Raw genomic sequence first — 27533 nt, forward strand, 5'->3', positions numbered from 1 at the left:
CCATCCCAAGAAGTTTCTCCTACCAAAGCCATCAAATTAATAAAAAAAAATTATGTTTTTGCTTAATTCCGGGTATTACTTGATTACCTATTCGAGCGTTAAAATCCCCCAGTATTATCATCTTCTCTCTAACTTGATCTACTACTTGTTGTAACCCGTCAAAGAAGATTTCCCTAGAAGAAATATAAATAAAACATCTAAAAATAATTCCTTACTTTATAATATAGACAGATCGTTAAAAAATAATCTCAATAATAAATACTAAACGTTTTGTGGAATGGTAAACCCTTCTCTTCAATTTCTTTTGCATGTTTCCTCCTAAAATCCCATAAAAAGTGGTCAATCAGAATGGAATTAATAGTTTTGTTTGTGCTGAGTTTCTTGGCCACATATTCCTTCAGAAGTTCGACTGCATGTATAGTACATCCTCTAATTTCGATTTCTTCATCATCTCCATTTTTAAAAATGACATTGTCATCCAAGTAAGCTTGTAGGTCTTCCTGGTATTCTAATGCCCCATACCAAAGTAATGTTTGCGGAACACGGTAATCTGCAAATGCTGTTATTTCTTCTATATCTTCAAAGTAACCAAGATCTAAAACATGTTTAACATTAGCCTATCAATTATATGGCAATGGATGAGGAAGGCAACGGGAAACCACCTCATTAAAATCCCTAGTAAAATCATCATGACTACAAGTAATGAAAGATTAAAGATTACTGATCATGGAACACGGAAACCAAGATCCGGCAGGAGTGGCATGACAACATACTGCAGGGTCCCTCTGGTCGTCAGCCTGCGAAATCCCTGCATAAAAATTGCTACATGGAATGCGAGAAGTCTATATTCTCCAGGTAAAATCGATAATGTTGTATCCGAAATGAAACGACTGAAAATAGATATTCTCGGCATAAGCGATGTTAGGTGGCCAGGAGAAGGTAAATGTACAACAACAAATGGCACGATGTACTATGTAGGAAACAACAATCCAGCTCATCTTTATGGAGTCGGTATTGTTCTGGACAGTCGCATAAATGATTCGATGATAAATTTTGTTCCTTATTCAGATAGAGTAATGCTGATACAATTAAAAGCACAACCGAAGAACATTAATATTATTCAGGTATATGCCCCTACAGCAGATAAGGATGACAATGTAATTGAGGACTTTTATACACAATTACAAGCGGTCCTCAAAAGTATACAGAAAAAGGAACCCATAATAATAATGGGTGATTTCAACGCCAAGGTGGGTCAGGGTAGAGTGGAAGATTGTGTTGGAGACTATGGGTTAGGAGACCGTAATGAACGTGGTGAAAGAATGGTTCAATTTTGTCAAAATGAAAAATTTGTAATTACAAACACAATGTTTAAACTCCCGAAGCGTAGACTTTACACATGGAAATCCCCTGCTGATGGTAACGGGAGGATGATTAGAAATCAAATAGATTACATTCTGGTTAACCAGATTTAGAAATTCTATACTATCAACAAAGACCTACCCAGGTGCGGACATTTACTCTGACCACAATCCGGTTGTATCTGTGTTAAACATAAAATTAAAGAAACTAAAAAAGAAAAAAACGACTCGGATAGATTTCAATAGACTAAAAGATACAAGAACAAGAGAAGACATAAAAGAAAAAATTAATAAAAACTTGAAAGAAATTAATAGCGTGAACTCCGAAGAAGTTGAAAATAATTGGAAACAGATAAAGGCAGCACTAACAACAGCTGTTAAAGAGACGTTGACTCCTAAACGAACTGAGAGAACTAAAAGAAAGGCATGGATGACAGAAGAAATTCTTAATTTAATGGATGAGAGACGTGCCTATAAGAACAAAAACAAACAACAATATGATGCAATAAATCGAACCATAAAGAGAATGATCAAAGAGGAAAAAGAAAAGTGGCTGTCAGAACAATGCAAGGGTATTGAGGAATGTGAGAGAAAGTACGATAGTTTCGGCATGCATAAGAAGATCAGAGAAATGACTGGTACAAAGAAGAAGATCATAGTGGAATAGTGAATGATTCAGAAGGCAAGATTATAATAGATTTCAAACAAAAACTCACAAGATGGAAAGAATACGTAAAAGAACTTTTTGACGACGAAAGAGAATTAATAACAGTGAAACGAGAAGAAATGAAGGGTTTAAGGATACTTAAACAAGAACTGGAATATGCTTTAAAAAACACCAAGGATGGTAAGACACCAGGGCCTGATGAAATACCGGTTGAAGTATTAAAACTTATTGATGGAGAAGTGATGAACATGATAGTCGAGTTATTTAACAACATATATGATACTGGAATAATACCACAAGACTGGTTAAGGTCCACATTCATTTTAATAACTAAAAAATCAAATGTAAAAGAGTGCTCGGATTACAGAACGATTGCCTTGATGAGTCATATGCTTAAAGTTTTTCTAAAAATCATTCATAATAGAATTTTCCGGAAACTTGAAGAAGATATAAGTGAAACACAAATGGGCTTCAGGAACGGCCTTGGTACGAGGGAAGCGCTCTTTGGTGTGGGCGTACTATTTCAACGGTGTTTGGATATCAATCAGGATGTATACGCCTGCTTTATAGACTTTGAGAAGGCCTTCGATAGAGTCCGACACGACCGACTGAGACAACTTCTAGTCGAAAAGAACATTGATGAAAAAGATATTAGAATAATAACTAATTTGTATTGGAATCAAACAGCACGAGTCAAGGTAGATGATGAAATGACTGAGGAGATCAAAATATGTAGAGGAGTAAGACAGGGGTGTATTCTGTCTCCTCTTTTGTTTAATTTTTATAGCGAAGTCATATTTAAAGAAGCTCTGTCGGACGTTAGTTGTGGTGTAGTGATCAACGGAAATACAATCAATAATTTGAGATACGCTGACGACACAGTGATATTAGCAGACAATCTTACAGATCTGCAACGACTGATGGAACGCACTAACCACTACTGCAACAGCTACGGACTTACATTAAACCTCAGAAAAACTAAATGGATGGTAATAACAAAATATCCACACGCCAGGAATGATTTGGTTGTCAATAACACGGTTATAGAAAGGGTATCCTCCTATAAATACCTTGGAGCTTGCCTGGATCATACAGGCGATCAAACAAAAGAAATAAGAGCAAGAATAGAAATAGCTAGATCAGCATTTAACAAGATGAAAATATTTCTCTGTAGTCGTGACATAAATCTTGATCTGAGAGTGCGTATGCTGCGGTGTTATATCTTCTCCACTTTATTATACGGAGTTGAGTCATGGACCATCAAGATGGGCAGCATTAAAAACATTGAAGCTTTTGAGATGTGGTGTTACCGTAGAATGCTACGTGTATCTTGGGTGGACCACGTGACGAATGCCGAAATTTTACGTCGGATCGGAAAAGGATGTGAAGTTGTACTTACTGTTAAAAGAAGAAAGCTTGAATACTTTGGCCATGTTATGAGAGGTGACAAATACTCGCTGCTGAGACTGATCATTCAGGGTAAGAGAAGTATCGGTAGGCGCAGAATATCTTGGTTAAGAAATCTGAGGGAATGGTTCGGCTGCAGTTCCATCGACCTATTTAGGGCAGCCGCCAGTAAAATAAGAATAGCTGTGATGATTTCCAACCTCCGATAGGAGACGGACTTGAAGAAGAAGAAGAATCAATTATATATCAGATATGCAACATAATTGTCAAATTTTCTGAAGAAAAACAAATTCCAGGGTGCTCTGAAATCGTATGTTCATTGTATAAAAAGGGCGATTTGTTTAAAATTTAAAAATTATGGAGGTATAACTCTACTGAACACAATAGAGGAAAGTCGCCAATTATGGAATACCATTTTGTTTTGGGGATATAAAAAAATACCTTTATAGAAATGAAAACAGTTTAATGTTATGACAAATCAGTCATACATTTTTATGTAGTAATTGAAAGCCTTCTATTAAATATCTTAATTAACAAAAAAAAAATCGAACAAAAAAACAAAATCCCAAATGAGTAACCAAATATGGAATAGGTACCCATGTATGGAATATAGGCATAAACCAACATACCAATAACATAAATAGACATAAACATGTGAGATCAAATAAATTTAAATAAGAAAATTGTGAAAAATGAAAGAAGTAGCTTAATTCACTTGCAGGCATCACAGATCCATGTATGAAACTCTGGACCAGCACAATCATAATGAGCCCATACATTATGTACTTAATCTACTATTCCATAATTAGGCACCAACGACTGTCCATATTTGGATTTGTACATTAGTTCAAACTAGTATCAACATTTTTTAAGTCGCAATGTTTTAATTACAGAAAGTCAAAAAATATTAAAATAAAGGTACTATCGATATACTCAATAGCATAACAAGTCTGTATTCCTGCATAATAACCAATAATACGCGTTCAATATATTTTCTGCGAGACGATAAAACAAAACGCGCCTGCCAGACACGTATCGTTCGCGCATCTGACACAGAGGTGTGAATACGATAATAAAGAGAGCGACTGAAATAGAGGATGGTCTTGTAGTGCGCTTCCAACTTATATTTTCGGAGAAATCAAGGAATTCCATATTAGGACACTATTTCATATTTAGTTACTTTCCTCTAGCTAGGTATATAAAATATTCTTTAACACCCTATACAGCCGTTTAAGTACGTATGTAGAAGAACTCTTTGGTGAATACCGAAGTGAATTTAGTCTCACAAATCTTAGAAAAAAGCAATGGATTTAATATTGATACGTTTTATCCCTTTCTGTAGCCTTTCAACTCTTTGACATATAATGCGGCATTACAGCAGGGAGAGATGTCTTCTCTTCAATATAGCGTTAGATAAGAAAATAAGAGATGCCAAGTAATACAAAAGGAGGAAAATCATTAATAAGTCAATGCAGATTATGGTTTACGCTGACGATTGTTATCTACAACATTTTTGTCACCTTTTTGAAATAAAGGAACTACTTTGCTACGTTTAAAACAGTCAGGAAAAACACCTGAATTAAAAATATAATTTACAAGGTTTGTAATTGGAACTATAATGAAGTCACTAGTCTCTTTTATTACTTTGATATTTAAATCATTAATGTCTAAATATTTATAATTTTTTAAACAATTAATTGTGTCAGATACCTCTTCTGGGAAAACCGGATAAAGATAAAAAGAATCACTGGGATTCGGGAATCCTTTCGAAATTGACTATTTTCCTGCAAGCTTTTGACTTATTATCAGACGAAGTTATAAATTTATCATATGCTGCTTTTTTGCATTCTTTAATTGATTTTTGTATATTTTTTTGAGCTGGGTGACAACTTTATAATTACAGATTTTTCTACTTACATCTGCCCTAATAGCAGCAGTTAGTGAGTTTTTCATTTATCTTAGATCATCATTAAACCAAACAACTGAAGAATTTTTGTCTTTGGAAATTTACTTTTTTAGTAAACAATAATCACATACTAAATGTTGATATTTAGTGATAAGAAAATTGGAACGATAGTCAATATCTTGGACCGACTTAAATGAATTAAAAATAAACCAATCAATAAGACTTACACATTTTTTTATTTTTAATATTGATTTCTCTGTAAACGTAAAAGCCAGAATAAAAGTCGAGAATTAACTAACATCGGAAGTAGAAATCAACTCGGGAATCAGACAAGGGGATAGCTTGAGCCTATTGCTTTTTAATTTAGTCATGGACAAAATCATAGAAAACATTAAAGGTACTGGAAAAGGATATAAGATGTCGGAAAAACAAAAAAAAAAATCCTCTGTTATGCTGACGACGTAATCTTAATATTCGATAACGAGGATAACCTACAGCGAATGGCACAAACTTTCAATACAGTGGCGAAGAACTACAACATGAAAATATCAACAGCCAAGACAAAATCCCTGGTAGTGTCAAGGGAACCCATAAGATGCAAATTAGTAATTAACAACGAACTAATTGAACAAGTCTCGAGATTTCAATATCTGGGAATCGAAATATGTTATTATGGAGATGTTAAAGAGAGCGTCCGAAAGCAAGCAAATGAAGCCAATTACTTGTCAGGATGTCTGAGGGATGTCATCTGGAGAAACAAAGATATGAGGCTGGGAAAGAAAGTACGCATATACAAATCATGTGTAAGACCGATCATGACGTACGCGATAGAAACAAGATGTGACACAGCAGAAACCAAGAGGATACTGAGAACATCAGAAATGAGAACGTTGAGGTCAATAACTAAAAAAATACTGAGAGACAGAATACCGAACGACAGAATAAAAGATCTCTGTAACATACAAGATATAGTACGGTGGGGAAGACAGTGACGACGAGAGTGGAATCAGCATGTGACGAGAATGGACAGCGAGAGAATAGCCCGTATAGCCAGGGATTTGAAGCCAACAGGCAAGAGACCAATAGGAAGGCCCTTTAAAAGGTGGCGAGATAGCTGGCAGTCAACATCACAGCTACGAATACAAGCTCAAAATCAGTAAGGAACAGGCCAAGGGGCCTATATTATAAGAAGAAGAAGAAGAAGAAGAAGAAGAAGAAGAAGAAGAAGAAGAAGAAGAGTTCTCTGTAAAACCCCTCCTGAACTAGTAGCCTACTGAACACATCTAAAACATAATAATATATTACTTTAAAATACAAACCTTTATTCTCAAAACAAGCCCATATATCACCAACTAAAATCTGAGCTCGTTTATATAATGATACTCTCTGTCCATTATAATCCGCTTCGTCTTTAAAACACTGAAAGTTCTCAACTACTAAATTTAGCAAAGTCTTAGCACTGTGATTGGCTTTCTTTACAACATTTTCAAATGATCCGTCAAATTTTTCCAACAGCACATTCCCGACTTCGTGTAAACATTTCAATCTTTCATCAAACAGAGGAATTTCCACTTTATTGTCGCTTTTGAGAATTTCTGCCAACTTTTCCTTAGTAATGGTAGAATAAAATTTTGGATTCAAGATGTCTATCTGTAAAAAAACAAATTTAGTGTGATTTTAGTGAAAGCATATTTTTTATTTATTAAAATGCATGCAAACAACTTAAGCAGTAATTAAAACAGGACACACTGTTATCCAACTCCACTTATGCCATTTACCAGCCCAGCGCACTTCATCGAAGGGAGGAGGGGTAAGAACATTGTTAAATAACAGGGTTTATCCAACCTGGACGATAGTACCTTGTAAGTGGTCATTGTGCAATGTTACACACAAAAGGAGAGATAGCCCTTTTAGTCTGGGTTAGACTTGACCGCTAGACTTCAAGGGAAAACATCAAGCTTGGGCATAACTTTAAAATAAGTTCGGACTGGACAGATGGAAACCAGACACAAGTTAATGGATTTATCAAAAATAAAAATCAATTATTGTCAAAAGCTACTTGAAACATCAACACTCCAGGACGCCATGCTATATTCTACAGTGGAGAACAGGGCGGAAGATATGGTAGAACAGGATTTGTTATAAAAAAGGAACCGAGACCATTGGTTATCGGATTCTCTGAGGTGGATAAAAGTAGATGCTTTTAAGCAGAAAGCAGGTACTGCAGCTGATACTTATAAAACCAATGTTTGGAAACTGAGTAAAAAGAGGATGAATAAGGCCATGTAGAGAGAGTGAGGGAAGAAGAACCACCAAACCACCAAGAGAGTGTCCCTGGGTGGCAAGGGAAGAAGAAAGAGTATAGAAATACCCCAACTCAGATAGAAAGATGGCATGGCATGAAGGATGACTTAACAAGATTGAGAATCTGACAATGACACCTATGATCCAACAACAGGAAAAATGGAGGGATATTGGGAAGCAACCAATAAGCATTCTTTTTTCTATTCCTAAAATTCTAGAGAGTATAATATGCGACTCTATTAAAACACCTTTATGCAATGTACTAATTGAAGAGCAACATGGTTTTCTTTCAGGTAGATCAACTTCGACAAATATTTTACTTTTCACACAATACATATCTGATGCTTTGGAAAGGAGACTACAGGTGGATGCTATTTATACAGATTTCTCCAACGCATTTGACACTGTCCATCATAAATTGTTGTGTAACAAGCTTAAAGCTATTTGATTTACAGGCAATCTGTATAACTGGTTATGTAGTTACCTAACTAGCAGAATAGAACTTGCAATAAAACACACACAAAATACAATTAACACTTTCAATCTAGTAAAATTTCCGTAACATCTGGTGTTCCACAAGGAAGCCACTTGGGCCTTTCCTTTTTAATATATTTGTTAATGACATTAAATCTCAAATTAACTCTAAATTTCTGCTATTTGCTGATGATTTAAAAATCTATATAATTATCGAATCCGTCTCAGATTGTGAAAAACTTCAAATTGATATTAACAAAATTATGGCAAGGTGCAATTGGAACCAAATGAGCATTAATGGTGGAAAATGTCACTTTATTAGTTTCTGTAGAAGAATTAACAACCTCTTTTATAATTACAAATTAGCTGAAGAACCACTGAAAGCTGTATCAACTGAAAGAGTTCTAGGTGTTCAATTAGATTCCAAACTAAATTTTTGTCCTCATTTTGATTATGTGAATAACCAGGCATTTAAAATGTTAGGCTTCATTATTAAAACTTCTAGATGTTTGCATAACATTAATTCCATTAGACTGATTTACATTTCCCTAGTTAGATCTATTCTTGAGTATTGCTCAGTTGTTTGGTCACCCACTTATGAAGTCCATATAGCCAAGCTTGAAAAAGTCCAAAATAAATTCATTGGGTATTTAAGTTTTAAATTACACAAATCTTTAAGTGACCATTCCTACTCAGAAATTAGAAATTCATTAAACCTTCCTAGGCTATCTTCCAGACGGATGTATGCTGATATTTTGTTTCTTCATAAACTACTGAATTCAAAAATGAATTGCAATGATCTACTGTCTCTAATTGATTTTAATGTTCCCGCTAGAGTTACTAGAACATCTCAAAATTTTGGAATTAAATTTCATCACTGCAACTTTGGTAGGCATCCTCCACTGAGTAGAATCATTCTAAATGGAAATAAAATAGACTTCGATTTGTTGCTGTGCGCTTTGGAAAATATGTGTAGACAGTGTGTAAAAAAAATTTTGTAATTTATGTGATTTATATTTGAAGAGTACAGGGAAAAACAAGGAATGACACTTTTTCATTAATTTTGGTTTTTCTCGCCATGTGGTAGCAAAAACTGACTACTATCGACTAGGCTATCGATTCAGGACAAACACAAAGATCAGTCTATATAATTTTTTTAAGAATTTGTGTCCAGGCGAAGGACCAGGATTGTCTGCACGCCACTGAACAAAAATAAGGAGTGTTAGCAGTTTTTTGGTGCATTATTAAATTATAAAGTTAATATCTGGACCTCGGAGGTAAACTACACTATGTCATTTCGAGCAATTGTGTTTAGCGTGTGTTTGCAACAAAGTTTATAGAACTTAGGATGTTAATAAAAATCTGATATATCCCCTAATTGGTTGAAAGACAATATGACAATATTTGCCTCTTTTGCCCAATATTGCTCTCTTGGCAAGTGCATCAGCTCTTTCATTGCCGTATATGCCCCGATGACCTGGAACCCATACCAGTATAACACTGTTATGTTGTGCCAGTCTATCAAGTTCTTGTCGACATTCCCACACCAGCCTAGAGTTCACCTTAGGGCTTATAAGAGCCCCAATGGCTGCTTGGCTATCTGTGCATATGTTAACCCGCTGCAGTTCGAATGCCCTCAGGTTGTTTTCTCTTGCACACTGCAAGATTGCAAAAATCTCTGTCTGAAATACGGAGGTACATTCTCCCAGTGGAATAGAAATGTTGAAATTTCCACCACTATAGAATATTCCTGCGCCCGAACCGTCTGCAGTTTTAGACCCGTCCGTATACCAGGTGCAACCCTGCAGTCTGGGTCGAGAGTTTCCTCTGTCCCATTCGTCTCGTGGGCAAATGTCCACTTGAAAAGGTACTTCAGGCATATATCTTGATGTCATATGGTCAGAAATCATCATCCATTCGGCATCATTAATTTCATTCGTTATTTTACTATGTCCTGATTTAACTGGTACGTTGCTCAGGTTTTCTCGCAGTCTATAATAGCCCATTCTCGCCTCACCTCTTATTGTTATATGTAAAGGAGGGAGATCCAGTAGTGCCTCCATAGCTGCCGTAGGTGTGCCCCTCATAGCCCCCGTGATCCCGAGACAAGCAAGTCTTTGCACCTTGCTTAATTTGATGATGGCACTTTTTTGCTGCACTTTTGGCCACCATACCACTGATGCATATGTAATTGTGGGTTTTACTACCATGTTATAAGTCCAATATACCATGTCTGGTCTCAAACCCCACATTTTTCCATGAGTACGTCTGGCTACCATTAACGTAGATACCGCTCTCTTCGTTATTCTTTCTATCTGCTGATTCCAAGTAAGTCTTGAGTCTAATATTATCCCGAGATACTTTACTTCACTCACCAGATTTAAATGTATACCATTTAGACTTAGAGGACCCAATTCCTCTGAATTCCTTCTTTTAGTAAATTTCATGATTTTGGACTTTAGAGGACTGATGTTAAGCCCTACATTTGAAGTCCATTCTGTAACTACTGTCAGAGCCTGTTGCATTCGATCTCTGACTGTACCATTAAATTTTCCGTGGGCTAAGATGACTAGGTCATCCGCATAGCCCAGGACGTGATGCCTATCGTTGTCGAGTCTAGCTATCAGGCCATCCATGACCAGATTCCACAATAGAGGAGATAAAACTCCCCCCTGTGGGCAGCCTCTGGCTACCTGAGCTGACACTGTATCCCCTAGCAACGTAGCATATATCACACGGCTTCTCAGCATGCAGTCTATCTATCTACAGCTTGTTTCGTCTATAATTAAATATTTGATAATGATCATTTTTGATTAGCGTTTGAACAACCGGCCCTAAAAGTAAGGAATATTGATTTTTGAAATTGCCATTTGTGCAAATAGAATTTAATCTAAACCAAAAATGAATTTATAACAACATTTCACAATCATGGTTAATTGAATGTGCACAAAAATTATGGCAAAATACTGTTTTCAATAATGCGAGAGCTTGCAGGTATAGAAAACAAAATTCAAGCTCACAAAACTAATTATGAACACACTATCAACATTGAAAATGAATACAAAATTGGTGTAAAATAAATAATATGACATATTTTACATATCAAAAATAATTAAGAAGTAAGTACTTAGGTATGGTATGTTAAACAGTAAATGGTTAAGTTCAATTAGTTACCACTATAAACCCCGGATTAACCGATAATAGTATAAAAGGCCCGGTTTCTGGTAAAATTTATTTTAGGCTTTATTATGGGAGTACCGTCTAGTCAGTGTTAATTGCAAAAGACCAACTCTGTCTACCTCAGTGGCTTATCGCTCCGGGTGGGTCTTAACAATGGGCCAGGTCAGATAAATTTAATAATATTTACGACCGCACTAATTGAACTCAAACCATTTACTGTTGAACAAACCATACCTAGTTCTATCTTTGTTCTCATTATTTTTTTTTATTTTTGTACCTCATAAGTATGTACAAAAAAGCATCAGTCTTTTTCAATTATTTATAATACATTACCTGTGGGAAAGTATGTACAAAAAAGCATCAGTCTTTTTCAATTATTTATAATACATTACCTGTGGGAACAATTTTTAAATAACTTCCTATTTGACGGAACAAGGCCTTAAAGACCTCGTCATAAAACTTCTTATTTGGCAGATTCAAAATGGTTAAAACTTCCCCACCTGCTGAGGCTGTAAAATGTTTATTTTTGAACCACTTTTATTGTTATTGGTACCATTTAAATCTTTATAGAGTACTCTAGTCGAATTACTGTAAAAAATGTATGAGGTTGATTTGACCCCTCACAGCCATAAAGTACGATGTTTACCCATTTAACAACTATGAGGTTGAATAAGCCTCGTGTTCTCACTGCATCGCCATCTGATTGTGAGTCAAAACATCAAGAGGTTAATAACAATTATTTCACATTAAAAAGCCTAATTAACTTAATCTCGCCAGAAGCTAACAAATTAATAAAAATCTCATTATAAACATATGTATTACAGCAGTGGCCACTCTCTTTGTGATGTCAACAGAAGACTGCCTACTGCTTAATATATTTCAATATCCACAAAAAAAATGGATAGTGTATAAGTACCTAATTTATGAATTTCACTTTTTTTGCAAAAAATGTTTGTATTTTTGAGTTTTATTTCAATAAAAATCTTATAAAATTTTCTCTAAAAACTATTCAGTTTTCATTTATTATAACAAAACAATTTTCAAAAATATATTAGTCCATTCTTTAACGGTAAAATATTGCAAAATCTCTACATTTTAAAGAACCGCTTGGATTGACATGAAATTTGGCATACACATAGCTAACAAGTCAAAGAAAAAAAGTGATATTGTGCCGATATGTGCTTTTGCCCTGGGGGTGGTTTTCACCCCCTCTTGGGGGTGAAAAAATATTCGTCCAAAGAAATTCAGGAAATGGATAAACTGGCTAATTTTAAGTAACTTTTATTCTATAGAGTTTTTTCACTAAGTCAATACTTTTCGAGTTATTTGGCAGTGAATATGTTCATTTTTTCAACAAAATAACCACGCTTTTTGACGGTTTTTCGCAAATAACTCAAATAGTAAGTATTTTGTCGAAAAAACATTCTTCGCAAAAATATAGCCTGTAAAATTTTTTAAAAAATGGTGTATGTATCACGTCTCTATACCTAGTAGAAGCAGAGTTATAGCTAATGAAAAATAGGTTCATATCCGTCAAATTCTAAATGGAATATTTTAACGTGAAATAACCAAAAATGAAGCACATTTCGAGGAAAACTCATTACAACTTATTTAAAGTGTTTAAAAAGAGCTTCATTTTTGTTTTATAAAAAAAATTCTAGCATCAAAATTAAACAAGTTACGCTCAAAATAAAGTTAGTCGCTTTTGGTTTTGGTAAAAAAATCAAGAAAATTACCCCCTAATTAGTATCTTAAATAAACTTAATCGTTACGACTTCACAAGTTTCTTAACTCGTGTATATATTGTTTATATGAGCTGTAAGTTTCATCGGTTCAAAGTCCTTATTAGTGAAAGGGCTGTAGTTAAAAGGGGTTGAACGAATCACTGATCACGAATGTATGCAAATTTAGAAACACCAAATCTTAATCAATTTTTGTCTAACAGAAAAACAAAAAAATACATGATATTCAGAAAAGCAAATCTGACTTTTTTTGTTTTTCGAGATTTTTGGTAGCTCTAACAATTTTTAAGTTATTTTGAAAAAAAGCATATTTTTCAAAATTTAAATTTTTAAAAATTTTATTTTGAAACCAAATTTTTTCAAAAATAAGCACTTTGAATCGATAAAACTTACAGATCATATAAACACAACATAAGTAAAATAATTTGTGGAGCAGTGAGGATTAATTTCATTTAAGTTGCTAATTAGGGGGTGGTCTTCCCGATTTTTTTTTGCAAAAACAAAAGGGACCAACTTTATTTTGAGCGTAACTTGCTTAAATTTAATGCTAGAAACTTTTTGTAAAAACAGAAATAAATCTTTTTTTAAACAATTTAAAAAAGTTATACTGGGTTTTCCCCAAAAAGTGCTTAATTTTTTGGATATTTCACGTCGAAATATTCTATTTGAAATTTGGTGAATATGAATATATATTTCATTGGCTATAACTCTGGTTCTACGAGATTCAGAGACCTAACGCGTACACCATTTTTTTTACTTTTTTATAAGCTATATTTTTGCTAAGAACCTTTTTTTCGACAAAATACTTACTTTTTAAGACTGATAAATAGCATTATACTGCCAATAATTACATACGCATCTCTTGCATGGGGTCACATAAGTCAAAGTAACAAAAATAAGATACAAGCGGCACACAACAACTGCCTCAGAGAAGCTGCAAACGTGCCCAGATACGTCGCCGAACGGTTCTTATTTAGAGACCTAAAACAAATAAGAGTACTGGATATTATGGAGGAAAAAGCCAGAACAAAATTTGTTAAGCTAGAAGACCACCCAAACCGGATCTTGCAAGAGATATTAAGGTATGATGTGTACCATAGATGGAAACATAGGAGACCCAAACAACAAATATTAGTAAATATATAATAAAGGCTAGATAATCGTATCTCTATCAAAAGAATACAACTTGCTCACCTTTGGCATCTCATTATATTTATTAATGTTGATTTTTATAATTTTCAGACATCCCTCAAAAAAAATATACAAAAAACTTCAAAACGGCTTCAGCCACTAAAAAAATCAATAAAATATTAACAATAGGCGAAAGCCACAAAAAAATATTAGTAACAAAACCCAAAAAACGGGCATGAGGGGCCCATATCCTCGAGCGCTGAGTCGCCGAACTGGACATAGCCCAGAGCGGGGACTCGGTGCCCGAGCAAGCAAAACAGATCGAAGATAAGTCACTAGAGATAGCGGGAATAGAGCGCCTCACGCTGGCCTGCATTGATCAGGGTAGGATTTCATATGGGAGTCCGTGTACCCAAGACTCCCATATGATAAGCACTTTGCTGATTGAGAGCCCCTATAGCGCATCAGAGTGCTATCGGGGGGTAAGTGGATGGTCTAGAGCATTGAAGCGGGGTGGAGTGATTCCTGCTTACGGGAGTTAATCCTCCTCGCCCCAATGAATTGTATCACCCGAATGTCATTCTCTAGGGGTGAGCAAGTCTCTCAGGCTGGGTTAAATCACTATGCTTGCTTGCTTACTTACTTTTTAAGTTATTTGCGAAAAACCGTCTAAAAATGTGGGGTTATTTTGTTGAAAAATTAACATATTCACTTGCAAATAACTCGAAAAGGGTTGACGTGGCAAAAAAGCTCTATAGAACAAAAGTTACTTAAAATTAGTCAGTTTACCCATTTCCGGACTTATTTGGACATATATTTTTTCACCCACAAGAGGGGGTGAAAGGCACCCCCAGGGCAATAGCACACATTGGCACAATATCCCTTTTTTTCTTTGACATGTAAGCTATACGTATGCCAAATTTCATGTCAATCCAAGCGGTTCTTTGAAATTTAAAGCAAAAACCGTGAAAGAATGGACTGACTATATTACAACCTCTTCGGGGTCATATATGCCCCGAACTGCGAGATGAGAAATTTTTTGACGAGCTCTGTTAGACCTCATACCGCGACATGTGAAGTCTTATAAAAATTTATTCCAACATAAACAAAAAAGTTTAACGGGGCCAAATAGACCTCGTCCCACAGGTAACATATTAATGAGTATATTTCGTTTAGCTAAAGTGCATTTACAAGTGCAAAAGTGTTACATTTGGCCTGTTCTCTTGTACAGAATGGAAGCATGGACGTTAAAGGCCAGTTCCCTAACAAACTTGAAGTCTTTGAAATGTGGTGCTTGCGATGAATGAATTAGGCTATCATGGATGGACAGAGTTAGAATCTGAGGAAGTACTGAGATGAGCAGACTTCCAGGATAGGGAACTTTTTGATTATGTAAAAAGTAAGAAGACTGCATAATTGGGTACATATTGCAAGGAGAATGATACACTTTTCAGCAACTGATACTCAAAGGAAAAGAGGGGTCTGAGATGTAAAAACATATGTCATGGCTGCGTAATATTCGCCAATGGACAGGAATCCACAGCTATGAACTGCTACGTAACGCTGCTAAAAACAGAATTATTTAATCCTCACCTGACAAGACAATGTACTGTGGACGCCTACTCAGAAATTCAAAGCACCTTAAGAAGAAGAGTGATACTAGATTTGATTACCTAGTGCGAGTAATAACCATCAAAATGATTTAACAAGAGCACTATAGAAATATACAAAAATTGAACAAACAAACTCACCCCCTGTTTAACGGCTCGATTTATGGCTCCACATAGGGCAAAATAACCTGTTAAACCATTTACAACCCAGCCTTCTTCCCATTTGTAGTGCCAAAAACAAAAATTCAATGTATCCACAACAAATATCCAATCAATAGCATTTTTATCCGTGGATTTGGGATGAACATCTGTTTGACTAAAATTACTTGGAGATAATTTTCCAGATTCGATCTCTTCCACTAAAATGTCACCAAGCTTTTCTATGCCATATTCATTTATCTTAACCATTAGTGCTTTAGAAGCTATTAACTTCGCTGACTCTCTTGGGTTTAAAACCATTTTAATAGTAGTAAGATAAGATGTACAGAAATGGAAATATTGGAAAATTCAGGATAATGTTTATTACAATTTATAGGTTATGTTTATATCTTAGACCTAGCCTACATCCTACATCATAGGCCTACCGCCTACATAACCGGAACCAGCAACAGGACCGCACGTGGACGAAGTGGCCAGTGGCGGATCTACGGGGGATAGGAGAAATTCCCCCTACCCAACAGAGACCAAAATTAAAGAAAAAATTGTTAAGACGTAAAAATATATTATTAATTAGCTGACATGGAACTTAAACTATAGAGTAGTTTGGGTTTAAATCTTTTTTATGTCTTGTGGTTGGTGTTTCATAGGGTTTTTCATCAATTGTCATATAACAACATATCGCGTCGCCTCAAAGCAACAAGTAGGATATATCATATTCTGCTGTTGCACGAGTGCACCGATCAACCTGTTAAGTGATATTGGACCGATGCGATGTGTGTGTATCCGTCCGCTATAACTTTTCCCATGCGGTACGATTCATTTTCAATCAAATTAAGTCAAAACATAAATTGAAACGAACGTCGATGTGTATATACATTTTGTATACTGTATACTACACACATCGACGCACGTTTCACTTTCTGTTTTGACTTAATTTGATTGAAAATGAATCGTACCGCATGGGAAAAGTTATAGCGGACGGACTATATGTACGCATATACGGTGCACTCGTGCAAAAGTAGGATATGAGATATCCTACTGTTGCTTTGAGGCGACGATATGACAGAAGCTCGAAACAAATGACTGTTGTTGAAAATACCAATTGGAAGTTCCCCTCCCCACAAACCATACATACTTATAGACGTTTCACGACCATGTTAATCTTTCGGATCGAATTAACGCCATCTCTTGATTGGAATGGGAACTAAATTGACAAATTTTAGTTACGTGAGAATTTCAAATTATAAATTTTGCGGGATTTTTGACGAAATTTCGCAGGAAATTAAAACAACAGAAAGACAATTCAATGCTTTATTCCATTTTTTACTGAAAACTTCTAATATTCCAATTTGTTTTCAAAATGCTAAACACTACTGCTATGTGTCACCTGAAAGCACTGATGTGTATCGAGTTGAATGAAAATTTTTGAAAGAATCTTGTACATAGGATGATTGTTTAGATAAATATTACCTTATAATCTTTTACAAACTTCCAAAAATATATAGGTCCGAAATGTTGATGACACACTTGTCTATTGGAATAAACTGTTTCAGGATCTATTATATTGTTTTTTTAATGTGGAGAAACACAACACGGGATGATCAATGTAAACTAAAAATTCTACTCATAAAAATGGAGAGGAGGTTAATACACTTATTAAAATTGTGATTAAATCTAATTAAAAACGTAACACCACTATAATAAAATAATTAAGCCACAAACTGCAAAATAAAAAGTAAATAACAAATTAATTTAATTGTCAACTGTCAGTTGTTAAATATGACAAGAGAATTGACTGACAGCGACATCTCTGGATTGGAATGGTAACTAATTTGCTGTCTTGACCTTGACAATTTACGTGAAACGTCTATGAGTATGTATGGTTTGTGCCCCTCCCCCAAGGCAAGTCACCCACCCAAAGTCAAATTGCTAAATCCGTCACTGCGTGTACGTGGAATGTTCATGGTGCTTGACTTTATGTTTTTTATACAAGGTATGTTTTTTAATTTTTATTGGGATAAACCGTAATCGTTCCCCCTCCTAACTGCCAAAGTGTCATGGCCGCCGTCGGGACCTATTGTGCTGACATTTACAATGTTTACATATAGAAAAGTTTGTTTTTTTCTGCTTATAATGCCGTTTTCTAAAGATATTAGTGAACAAAATCGATTTGCTAACAATATTTAATATATTTTAAATGTGCTAAAATTGGATTCAACAGCAAAAGTCGCATAAATAACGAATTTGTTCACCTATTACAAATGGGGTTATGTGGTTGTAACTGTTTATTTTGGGAATAAAATGAAAATGATCAATTAAACGACTGGAAAACTGTAAGTATTACAATTAAAACATGTTTATCCTATCACAAGAGTTCACTTCATTTTAAGAAAGCTAATTATTATTATACAATAGACATTTATAAACTGCCATGTACTTTTAAGGTTACTTTTGATCTGTTACAGTCGGAAAAATGAAAGAATACTCATGAATGAACATATAAAACAGGCTGTATTTTTCTGTCACCGTGTCACAAAGAAAATTGAACAGCGCAAGTGCATGTAATAATAATTATTACATGTACTTGCGCTGGCCAATTTTTTGTATGACACGGTGACAGGAAAATACAGCGTGTTTTATATGTTCGTTCATGGGTATTCTTTCATTTTTCCTACTGTACCTCTGATTAAAGCTTATGATTAAATGTTACCTCTTTATTAATTAGATTTGCCAACAAAAGATGCATGATTAAGGCCAAATGCAATTCCTTTGCTAAAGTCATAAAAAAAGTACCAATACAGTTAAAAAAATTATTTTAAAAAGGTCTCTCAAAAGACATGAAAATATACAACAACTCAAAAAACTAGAGAATGTAAAGAAAGCCAGGTTATTGGAAATGGAATTCCTGTTTAATTGAAAGCCAGTAAACTATCCAAGACTTTTCAGAATCAAATGTGTCAACTTGTAAAAACGATTCTTCTGAAATTTTTAGTAAAAACCAGATTATCCTCAAAAAAAATTCTGTTTAAGTGAGACTCAAAGTCATATTTGTGAATGTGTCATCTTTGAATGAAACAATTTTTTTACCTAAACAATTAAATGTATGGATCTAATTAAAAACAATGCTGAATCAAGTACAGTTACAGAAATACAATCCTTTGAACTTCTAAATGTGATTGTTGAAAGTGTTGAAATAGCTACTGCATAGGGATTCGAAAGGGATAGACTTGTTATGAACGCACTTGATCATGTACTTCTTACTGTTATAAAGTTGAAACAAAACTTATTTTATGCTTTTTTAATCAGTCACTTTTAATTGTGTATCAACTTTACGTGGTACATCGTGCAAAAATTGCTAAAAATGCAAACATTATATTTATTTTCTGTGTTACATTGGATAGTATGATTGAATGTCTTCCTCTTTTAGATAGTGAAGTGAAGAACTTCTTGAAGTTCCAATGATGTTTCAAGATGAGGTAAATCGAAATAATTGTATGTTAGAAGGACAGAGAATATGAAGAAATGTTATTGCTGCATATTTAGTGTAGTGAAATACAAACTTCAAACATTATAATATATTTTTTGATTTCAAACATTTCATATGATTATGAAAGAACATCTTTCTTTTTAAAACAATGAAGAAGTGAAGAACATAATAAAGTTCCAACGAAAATGATTCCAGATGAGGAAAATCGAAATAATGGTTGTATGTTACATGTATAGAGAATACGAAGAAATGTTATTGCTGCAAACTTAGTGTAGTGAATTAAAAACTTATTGTCAAATACAAATCAATTTATTTCATACTTTTATAATATATAGTTATATAATTTTATATGTGTTCAAATAAAAATATTAATAAATAAAATACAATAAACACAAATCATGTATATCTTACAATGAATTACAAAATCAAAAATTAATTACAAAAATATCAAAATAAATCTAAAATATTAAAAAGTTACATATAATTTTTATAGTACCTACATACTTTGGTTGGTACTCTAATAATTTGGAGATCCATTAAAGTTTGTAGATGGAAATTGCAGGTATCTAAAAAATATAATAATATAAAGTAACTCAACAATCTCTTTTTAATTAGGGTAGCAGTTGATAAAGATGACCCTTGCTCGGGAAATCAAATGTATCTAAAAAAAAATTAAGTAACAGCTTTCTAACAAAACAATCTTAGCACTAAACGGAAACAAAGATACTGGTAAGTATTAAAACATTTTTTGAAAAATCTTTCTGAAAGTGAAAATAAAGACTACTCTCTATGGGAACAACTAAAACTGGGCATGCTTTACAAAAAAATGTATCCAGAACAAACTTCTTCTCTATAAGGCAATACTACGACAAGTCTGGATGTACAGGATTTAAATCTGGGGAACTGCCAGTAATACAAATATGCAAAAACTATTAAGATTCTAATCCGAAGTCTTTTATGATGTCCGATGTTTTTAGTACCACTACCAAATATCATGCTAAACTGAAAATTATAGGGTAAAAATCTGTCTGATCACCCAAACTTTTAAAAGCTGGATGCTTATCTGATCTAGTCCAGAGGCTGGTTTCGGTATTGCAGCTATAAAATACTTAAATAGTAAGCATGGAAATTTTTATTATGGTCCGCCTTGAGGCAAACTAGGGCACTAGAGGGTTAAGAAAAGTTACAGATCGCTACACCACTGGGAAGTAGATAGTAGTTACTAATTTGTAAAAAAGTCAGAAATATGGTAATGTAGACTAAATTAATATAAATATGTAAAGAGTTCTCACCCCTGAGTGTAGTTCCCACTGTGTCATTTTTTATATCTGTCATATTGTTATAATGATAACAGATTGCATTAAAGTTAAAATAAAAAAGAATTAAAGAAGTTCATAAAAATATTCTATTTTTGAAAAAATATTTAAGTGCTTAAATACTTTTTTAGATAAAATATACATAAAATTTATTTTTTCTACAACCGTGTTAAAAATGCAACTTTCAGCACTCTATACAAGCGTTAAAAACGCTACCTTAAGGCACTAGTGCTTTAAAAATTTTATGGCACTGCAGTTCGTATTGACTGTATAGGCAATTTTGATGTAATGTCAAAAAAATATAAAAATGGAATGTCAGTTCAAGTAATAGTTATTTATGATATAAGTGTTAAAAGTACACGTTTAAGGCACGCATGTGAAAGTTTGCAGAATGAGCGATAGCGAGTTCTGCAATTCACATGAGTGCCTTAAAAATGTACTTTTTAACACGCATATCATACAATATTTTTTCTACAAACGTAATTACAGGACAATATCTACAAAAACTTTTACTTGAACTTGACTGACATTCCATTTTTATATTTTTGTGACATTACATCAAAATTGTCTATACGGTCAATACGAATTGCAGTGCCATAAAAATTTTAAAGCACTTGTGCCTTAAAGTAGCATTTTTAATGCTCTTATGGAGTGCTAAAAATTGAATTTTTAACACGGCTGTAGAAAAAAGTTTTTGTAGATATTATTCTGTAATTACGTTTGCAGAAAAAATATTGTATGATATGTGTGTTAAAAAGTACATTTTTAAGGCACTCATGTGAATTGCAGACTTTCACATGCGTGCCTTAAATGTGTACTTTTAACACTTATATCATAAATAACTATTAAAAAACTAACAGAAAATAGTAAAAATATTTGATTGAGCATAAGTAAAAAAGTCACTCTCTCAACCAATAAACATTTGTGATTAAAATTAATATACTTAATTGATTATAATATGAATGTGTTCTTGTAGAGTTTCATATAATAATTTCCATTTGACTAAAGAGACACAAGCTGGAATACTTAGGTCAATAGTACTTAGGTATGAAACACCCTAAAAAATATGAACTTTTGCATTTGATAATTCAGAGAAAGATCCAAGGTAAATGTGGTTCTGGTAGAATCTCACAATCATACCTGAACAATCTAAGACCATAGTATGGAAAATCGACTCCATCATCATTAGTTAGAGCTGCTGTCAATAAAGCCACAATAGCGAATATGGTAGCCAATATGATATCCAACAATTGATAACAGTCATGGAACTAAAAAATGTATTATTTCAAAGTGTTTATGGGATAAAATTAGTAAGAGTGACATGATACCTAACAAAAATTTGATTCAGAAGATTTAACATAAAACTTGTAATTCTCTTATACTAAACTCACAATAAAGATGCACCAGAAATAAACAACCCAAGACATGTTGAATGATACAAATAGCACTCCCGAATCATGATTTACAATGTATAAACTTTGTAAATCATGATTTGTGAGTGCTCCTCATAACATTCATCATGTCTTGTGTTTGTTTCTTTCTAGTGCATCTTTATTGTGATTTTAGTATTATAATTATATACAGTGTGTCCACGGTTGGGGTGCCCAAGAGGAAAAACTTTTTTATTTTCAATTTTAGCGAAAAATGTCATTATTGATAAAAAGTTTTGCTTGTTCTAAAACCCCATAAAACGAAATAAAATTCAAGTTTTTTAAATCCTGCTTAATTTTGTAGCCAATTTTATGTAAATCCCTATTTTATGTAAATTTTTGCACTAAGTTTGAAATCTTAACAATAATCTAGTGTTGCCAAGCCACAATGTAGCTTAGTAACTATCAACTTCGATAAATCATTTGCGAATTGTCAATTTTTTTGACAATGTTAAGCTATCAATAAAGAATTTATCTTGTGATAAATTTCATTATTAAAATTGTTGTATTAATAATTATTTAATTAATAAATAATTGGATGATTCAAGGAGAACGACAAAGTCTGGCTTCGTAATCCAGAGAAGTGAAAGGGTTGTTCTCCCAAGTTATTATTGTTACAATTTCGAACTTAGTGCAAAAATTTATAGGGATTTACATAAAATTGGCTATAAAAATAAGCAGGATTTGAAAAACTTGAATTTTAGTTCATTTTATGGGGTTTTAGAACAAGCAAAAGTTTTTATCAAGAATGACATTTTTCGCTAAAATTGAAAATAAAAAAGTTTTTCCTCTTGGGCACCCCATCCGTAGACACACGGTATTACTATTTTTATAATAAAAAGATTATAATTTATAAAATGTGATGCTGTATATGATTTCAAATATTAATCTTTTCTATTACCATACAAAAAAAATATTGCCTTTACTCAAAAACATTTTATTTATCATAAAATTTTTAAAGATATATTTAAAAAGTTCATAAATATTAATATTAATTTATACAAAAACATTAAATATTTTAGTTTTACTGGTTTATGGCTGTAAGGTGTCTCTGAATATTTTTCACTCTTTTATAAGATGTTTCGAAAATTGAAATATCTCTGAAAGTTTTTAATATTTAAAATCAGTTTTCATAAATTTATCATCGGTTAATATTAGAGATCTTAAGTTCACAGTGGCACAAACAACTGAAAATATCTTCTGCAAGTGGAAGAAGACTAACATACATTTTACATACAATAATTGTTTTTATTTATTTGGTTGGATCTATCTATGTGTACTCAAGCTTTAGCTATCTTCATTGTAAGAATTTTAAGTTTAGCGTGATATTTGGTAGTGGTACTAAAAAAATCGGACATCATGAAAGACTTTGGATTGGAATCTTTGTAGTCTTTGCATATTATGTGTTACTGGCAGTTCCCCAGAATTAAATCCTGTACATCCAGACTTGTAGTAGTATTGCCTTATAGAGAAGAAGTTTGTTCTGGATACATTTTTTTGTAAAGCATACCCAGTTTTAGTTGTTCCCATAGAGAGTAGTCTTTATTTTCACTTTCAGAAAGATTTTTCAAAAAATGTTTTAATACTTACCAGTATCTTTGTTTCCGTTTAGTGCTAAGATTGTTTTGTTAGAAAGCTGTTACTTAATTTTTTTTAGATACATTTGATTTCCCGAGCAAGGGTCATTCATCTTTATCAACTGCAACCCTAATTGAAAAGAGATTGTTGAGTTACTTTATATATTTTTTAGATACCTGCAATTTCCATCTACAAACTTTAATGGATTTCCAAATTATTAGAGTACCAACCAAAGTATGTAGGTACTATAAAAATTATGGGTTACTTTTTAATATTTTAGATTTATTTTGATATTTTTGTAATTAATTTTTGATTTTGTAATTCATTGTAAGATATACATGATTTGTGTTTATTGTATTTTATTTATTAATATTTTTATTTGAACACATATAAAATTGTACCACTATATATTATAAAAGTATGAAATAAATTGATTTGTATTTGACAATAAGTTTTTAATTCACTACACTAAGTTTGCAGCAATAACATTTCTTCGTATTCTCTATACACGTAACATACAACCATTATTTCGATTTTCCTCATCTGGAATCATTTTCGTTGGAACTTTATTATGTTCTTCACTTCTTCATTGTTTTAAAGAGGAAGATGTTCTTTCATAATCATATGAAATGTTTGAAATAAAAAAATATATTATAATGTTTGAAGTTTGTATTTCACTACACTAAGTATGCAGCAATAACATTTCTTCGTATTCTCTGTCCTTCTAACATACAACCATTATTTCGATTTATCTCATCTTGAAACATCATTGGAACTTCAAGATGTTCTTCACTTCACTATCTAAAAGAGGAAGACATTCAATCATAGTATCCAATGTAACACAGAAAATAAATATAATGTTTGCATTTTAGCAATTTTTGCACGATGTACCACGTAAAGTTGATACACAATTAAAAGTGACTGATAAGAAAGCATAAAATAAGTTTTGTTTCAACTTTATAACAGTAAGAAGTACATGATCAAGTGCGTTCATAACAAGTCTATCCCTTTCGAATCCCTATGCAGTAGCTATCTCGACACTTTTAACAATCACATTTAGAAGTTCAAAGGATTGTATTTCTACTGTACTTGATTCAGCATTGTTTTTAATTAGATCCAAACATTTATTTGTTTAGGTAAAAAATTTGTTTCATTCAAAGATGACACATTCACAAAATTATATTTATATATATGACTTTGAGTTTCACTTAAAACAGAATTTTTCTTGAGGATAATCTGGTTTTTACTAAAAATGTCAGAAGAATCGTTTTACAAGTTGACACATTTGATTCTGAAAAGTCTTGGATAGTTTACTGGCTTTCAATTAAACAGGAATTCCATTTCCAATAACCTGGCTTTCTTTACATTCTCTAGTTTTTTGAGTTGTTGTATAATTTTCATGTCTTTTGAGAGACCTTTTTAAAATAATTTTTTTAACTGTATTTGTACTTTTTTTATGACTTTAGCAAAGGAATTGCATTTGGCCTTAATCACGCATCTTTTGTTGGCAAATCTAATTAATAAAGAGGTAACATTTAATCATAAGCTTTGAAAACAGATCAAAAGTAACCTTAAAAGTACATGGCAGTTTATAAATGTCTATTGTATAATAATAATTAGCTTTCTTAAAATGAAGTGAACTCTTGTGATAGGATAAACATGTTTTAATTGTAATACTTACAGTTTTCCAGTCGTTTAATTGATCATTTTCATTTTATTCCCAAAATAAACAGTTACAACCACATAACCCCATTTGTAATAGGTAAACAAATTCGTCATTTATATGTTATTTATGCGACTTTTGCTGTTGAATCCAATTTTAGCACATTTAAAATATATTAAATATTGTTAGCAAATCGATTTTGTTCACTAATATCTTTAGAAAACGGCATTATAAGCAGAAAAAAACAAACTTTTCTATATGTAAACATTGTAAATGTCAGCACAATAGGTCCCGACGGCGGCCATGACACTTTGGCAGTTAGGAAGGGGTACGATTACGGTTTATCCCAATACTTAGTAGTTATTTTATACGCTGTGAGCTCGTACGTAGAGGGGATATTTACAAATTCGCGAACGCCAGTAGTGACAAGTTTGTAAACGTTTACTGGAAATTTGACATAAATGTCAAAGTGATTAATTTAAAATTAAAATTAAAAACATTAATTATAAACAATATTAGTTGGCCAAAGCTGTGGTATATATTTTTACCTTAAATATACTTACGTTTTAAATACTGAATTTAAGTTTTTTTAATGTTCCGTAATATCTAATTATAAATAATCTATTATAATCTTAGCGCCATCTACACGATTATTGTCAAAGTATCCGAAGTAAGAAATTGATATTTTATCAATAGAACGTCAAAATGATTAGAAAAATCTTAAAAAAATCGATTACAATTTAATTACTTTTTTGCGTTGTAAATATTAAGCGATAACAATTAAATAATAAATTTAAAAATTACCGGTAAAAGTTGAATTAGTAACCGCTAGGAGCGACACCAGCGAAGCTCAGAGCGTATACAAAACTTTTTGAAGTGAATAGGTATTTGTTATCGCTGCGTTGATCGCTGCGTATGGAGTTTTGACAGGACTGAAATAGTAGTAGGTATTTTTGGCGTCATTATAAAATCGTGACGCGAGTGCAGTGGCGTAGCGTAGTGAGGGTGGCAGGGGCGGCCCGCCCCGGGTGGCACTCCTTCGGGGGCGGCCAAATGTAACAATAAATAATCAAAATATTTTGTAAATATGTATTCGGACTACAAATTCGCAACTACAAATTCGGACCGATTGAAAAGAGCACGGAATTTTTCATTACCTACTTATTTTGTGACGAATTCGTGGAATAGGGAACTTGCATAAAATTTTAAATTTGAAAAAAATGTTATAAATCACAACAGAACATAATTTAAAACATGTATCAAAGATTAAAAAGTTTTGTTTGGCTTTTGTTTGGCCCCTAAAGATGATTAAAAATTCAAATTAAAACAGGTGGCCCAAAACGCGTCGTGACGTCATTCGTTTACATTATGTTTACATTCTTCCAAAAAAGTAAACAGAATTTAAAATTAGACATTAAAAACGTCAGTAGAAAATACAGTTATGTAACCTCACAAGTGTTTTTGATCGTTTGAACTATTTTAAATTGACTAAAGGTTCTCTAAACTAAGGCCACAAAACAAAAAAAAATATATAGATTTTAAATTTGTACTTCTGTTATTATGAGGTTTTAAGGCGTGAAATTTTGGAAATCTTATTTTTAAAGGAAACTGAATATTATTATGCAATAAAAAAATGTGCAAGTTCCCTATTAGGTTTGGCATTCGTTTTGACACTGACACTAAAGTTTTATAAATATTTTGATAATTGCTATTTCTGACATATTTGAGTGTTTTTATTACTTAAGATAATAGGGAACTTGCACATTTTTTTATTGCATAATAATATTCAGTTTCCTTTAAAAATAAGATTTCCAAAATTTCACGCCTTAAAACCTCATAATAACAGAGGTACAAATTTAAAATCTATATATATATATATATATATATATATATATATATATATATATATATATATATATATATATATATATATATTTTTTTTTTTTGTTTTCTGGCCTTGGTTTAATTTAAAATAGTCAATTTAAAATAGTTCAAACGATCAAAAACACTTGTGAGGTTACATAACTGTATTTTCTACTGACGTTTATAATGTCTAATTTTAAATTCTGTTTACTTTTTTGGAAGAATGTGAACATAATATAAACGAATGACGTTACG

The 27533-nt window shown here is 32.8% G+C and overlaps 1 protein-coding gene and 1 long non-coding RNA gene across 2 annotated transcripts; both read right to left on the reverse strand.

Moving 5' to 3' along the window:
- Positions 1–204: 204 nt before the first annotated feature.
- LOC126889865 (queuosine salvage protein) lies at positions 205–16384 on the reverse strand. The gene is made up of 3 exons (XM_050658550.1): positions 15924–16384; positions 6661–6991; positions 205–595 (listed from the first exon to the last, which is right to left on the reverse strand). Exons 1-3 carry the CDS (start codon positions 16239–16241, stop codon positions 249–251), a joined length of 996 nt encoding a protein of 331 aa, XP_050514507.1. The 5' UTR covers positions 16242–16384; the 3' UTR covers positions 205–248.
- A 7710-nt stretch (positions 16385–24094) lies between these two features.
- Positions 24095–26275, reverse strand: LOC126889870 (uncharacterized). Its single transcript, XR_007700199.1, has 2 exons — positions 25434–26275; positions 24095–24553 (listed from the first exon to the last, which is right to left on the reverse strand). It is a non-coding gene; the product is annotated as an uncharacterized LOC126889870 (long non-coding RNA).
- Between the last annotated feature and the right edge of the window lie 1258 nt (positions 26276–27533).

The sequence above is a fragment of the Diabrotica virgifera genome, chromosome 8, assembly GCF_917563875.1.
Source record: "Diabrotica virgifera virgifera chromosome 8, PGI_DIABVI_V3a".
NCBI classification, from domain to species: domain Eukaryota; kingdom Metazoa; phylum Arthropoda; class Insecta; order Coleoptera; family Chrysomelidae; genus Diabrotica; species Diabrotica virgifera.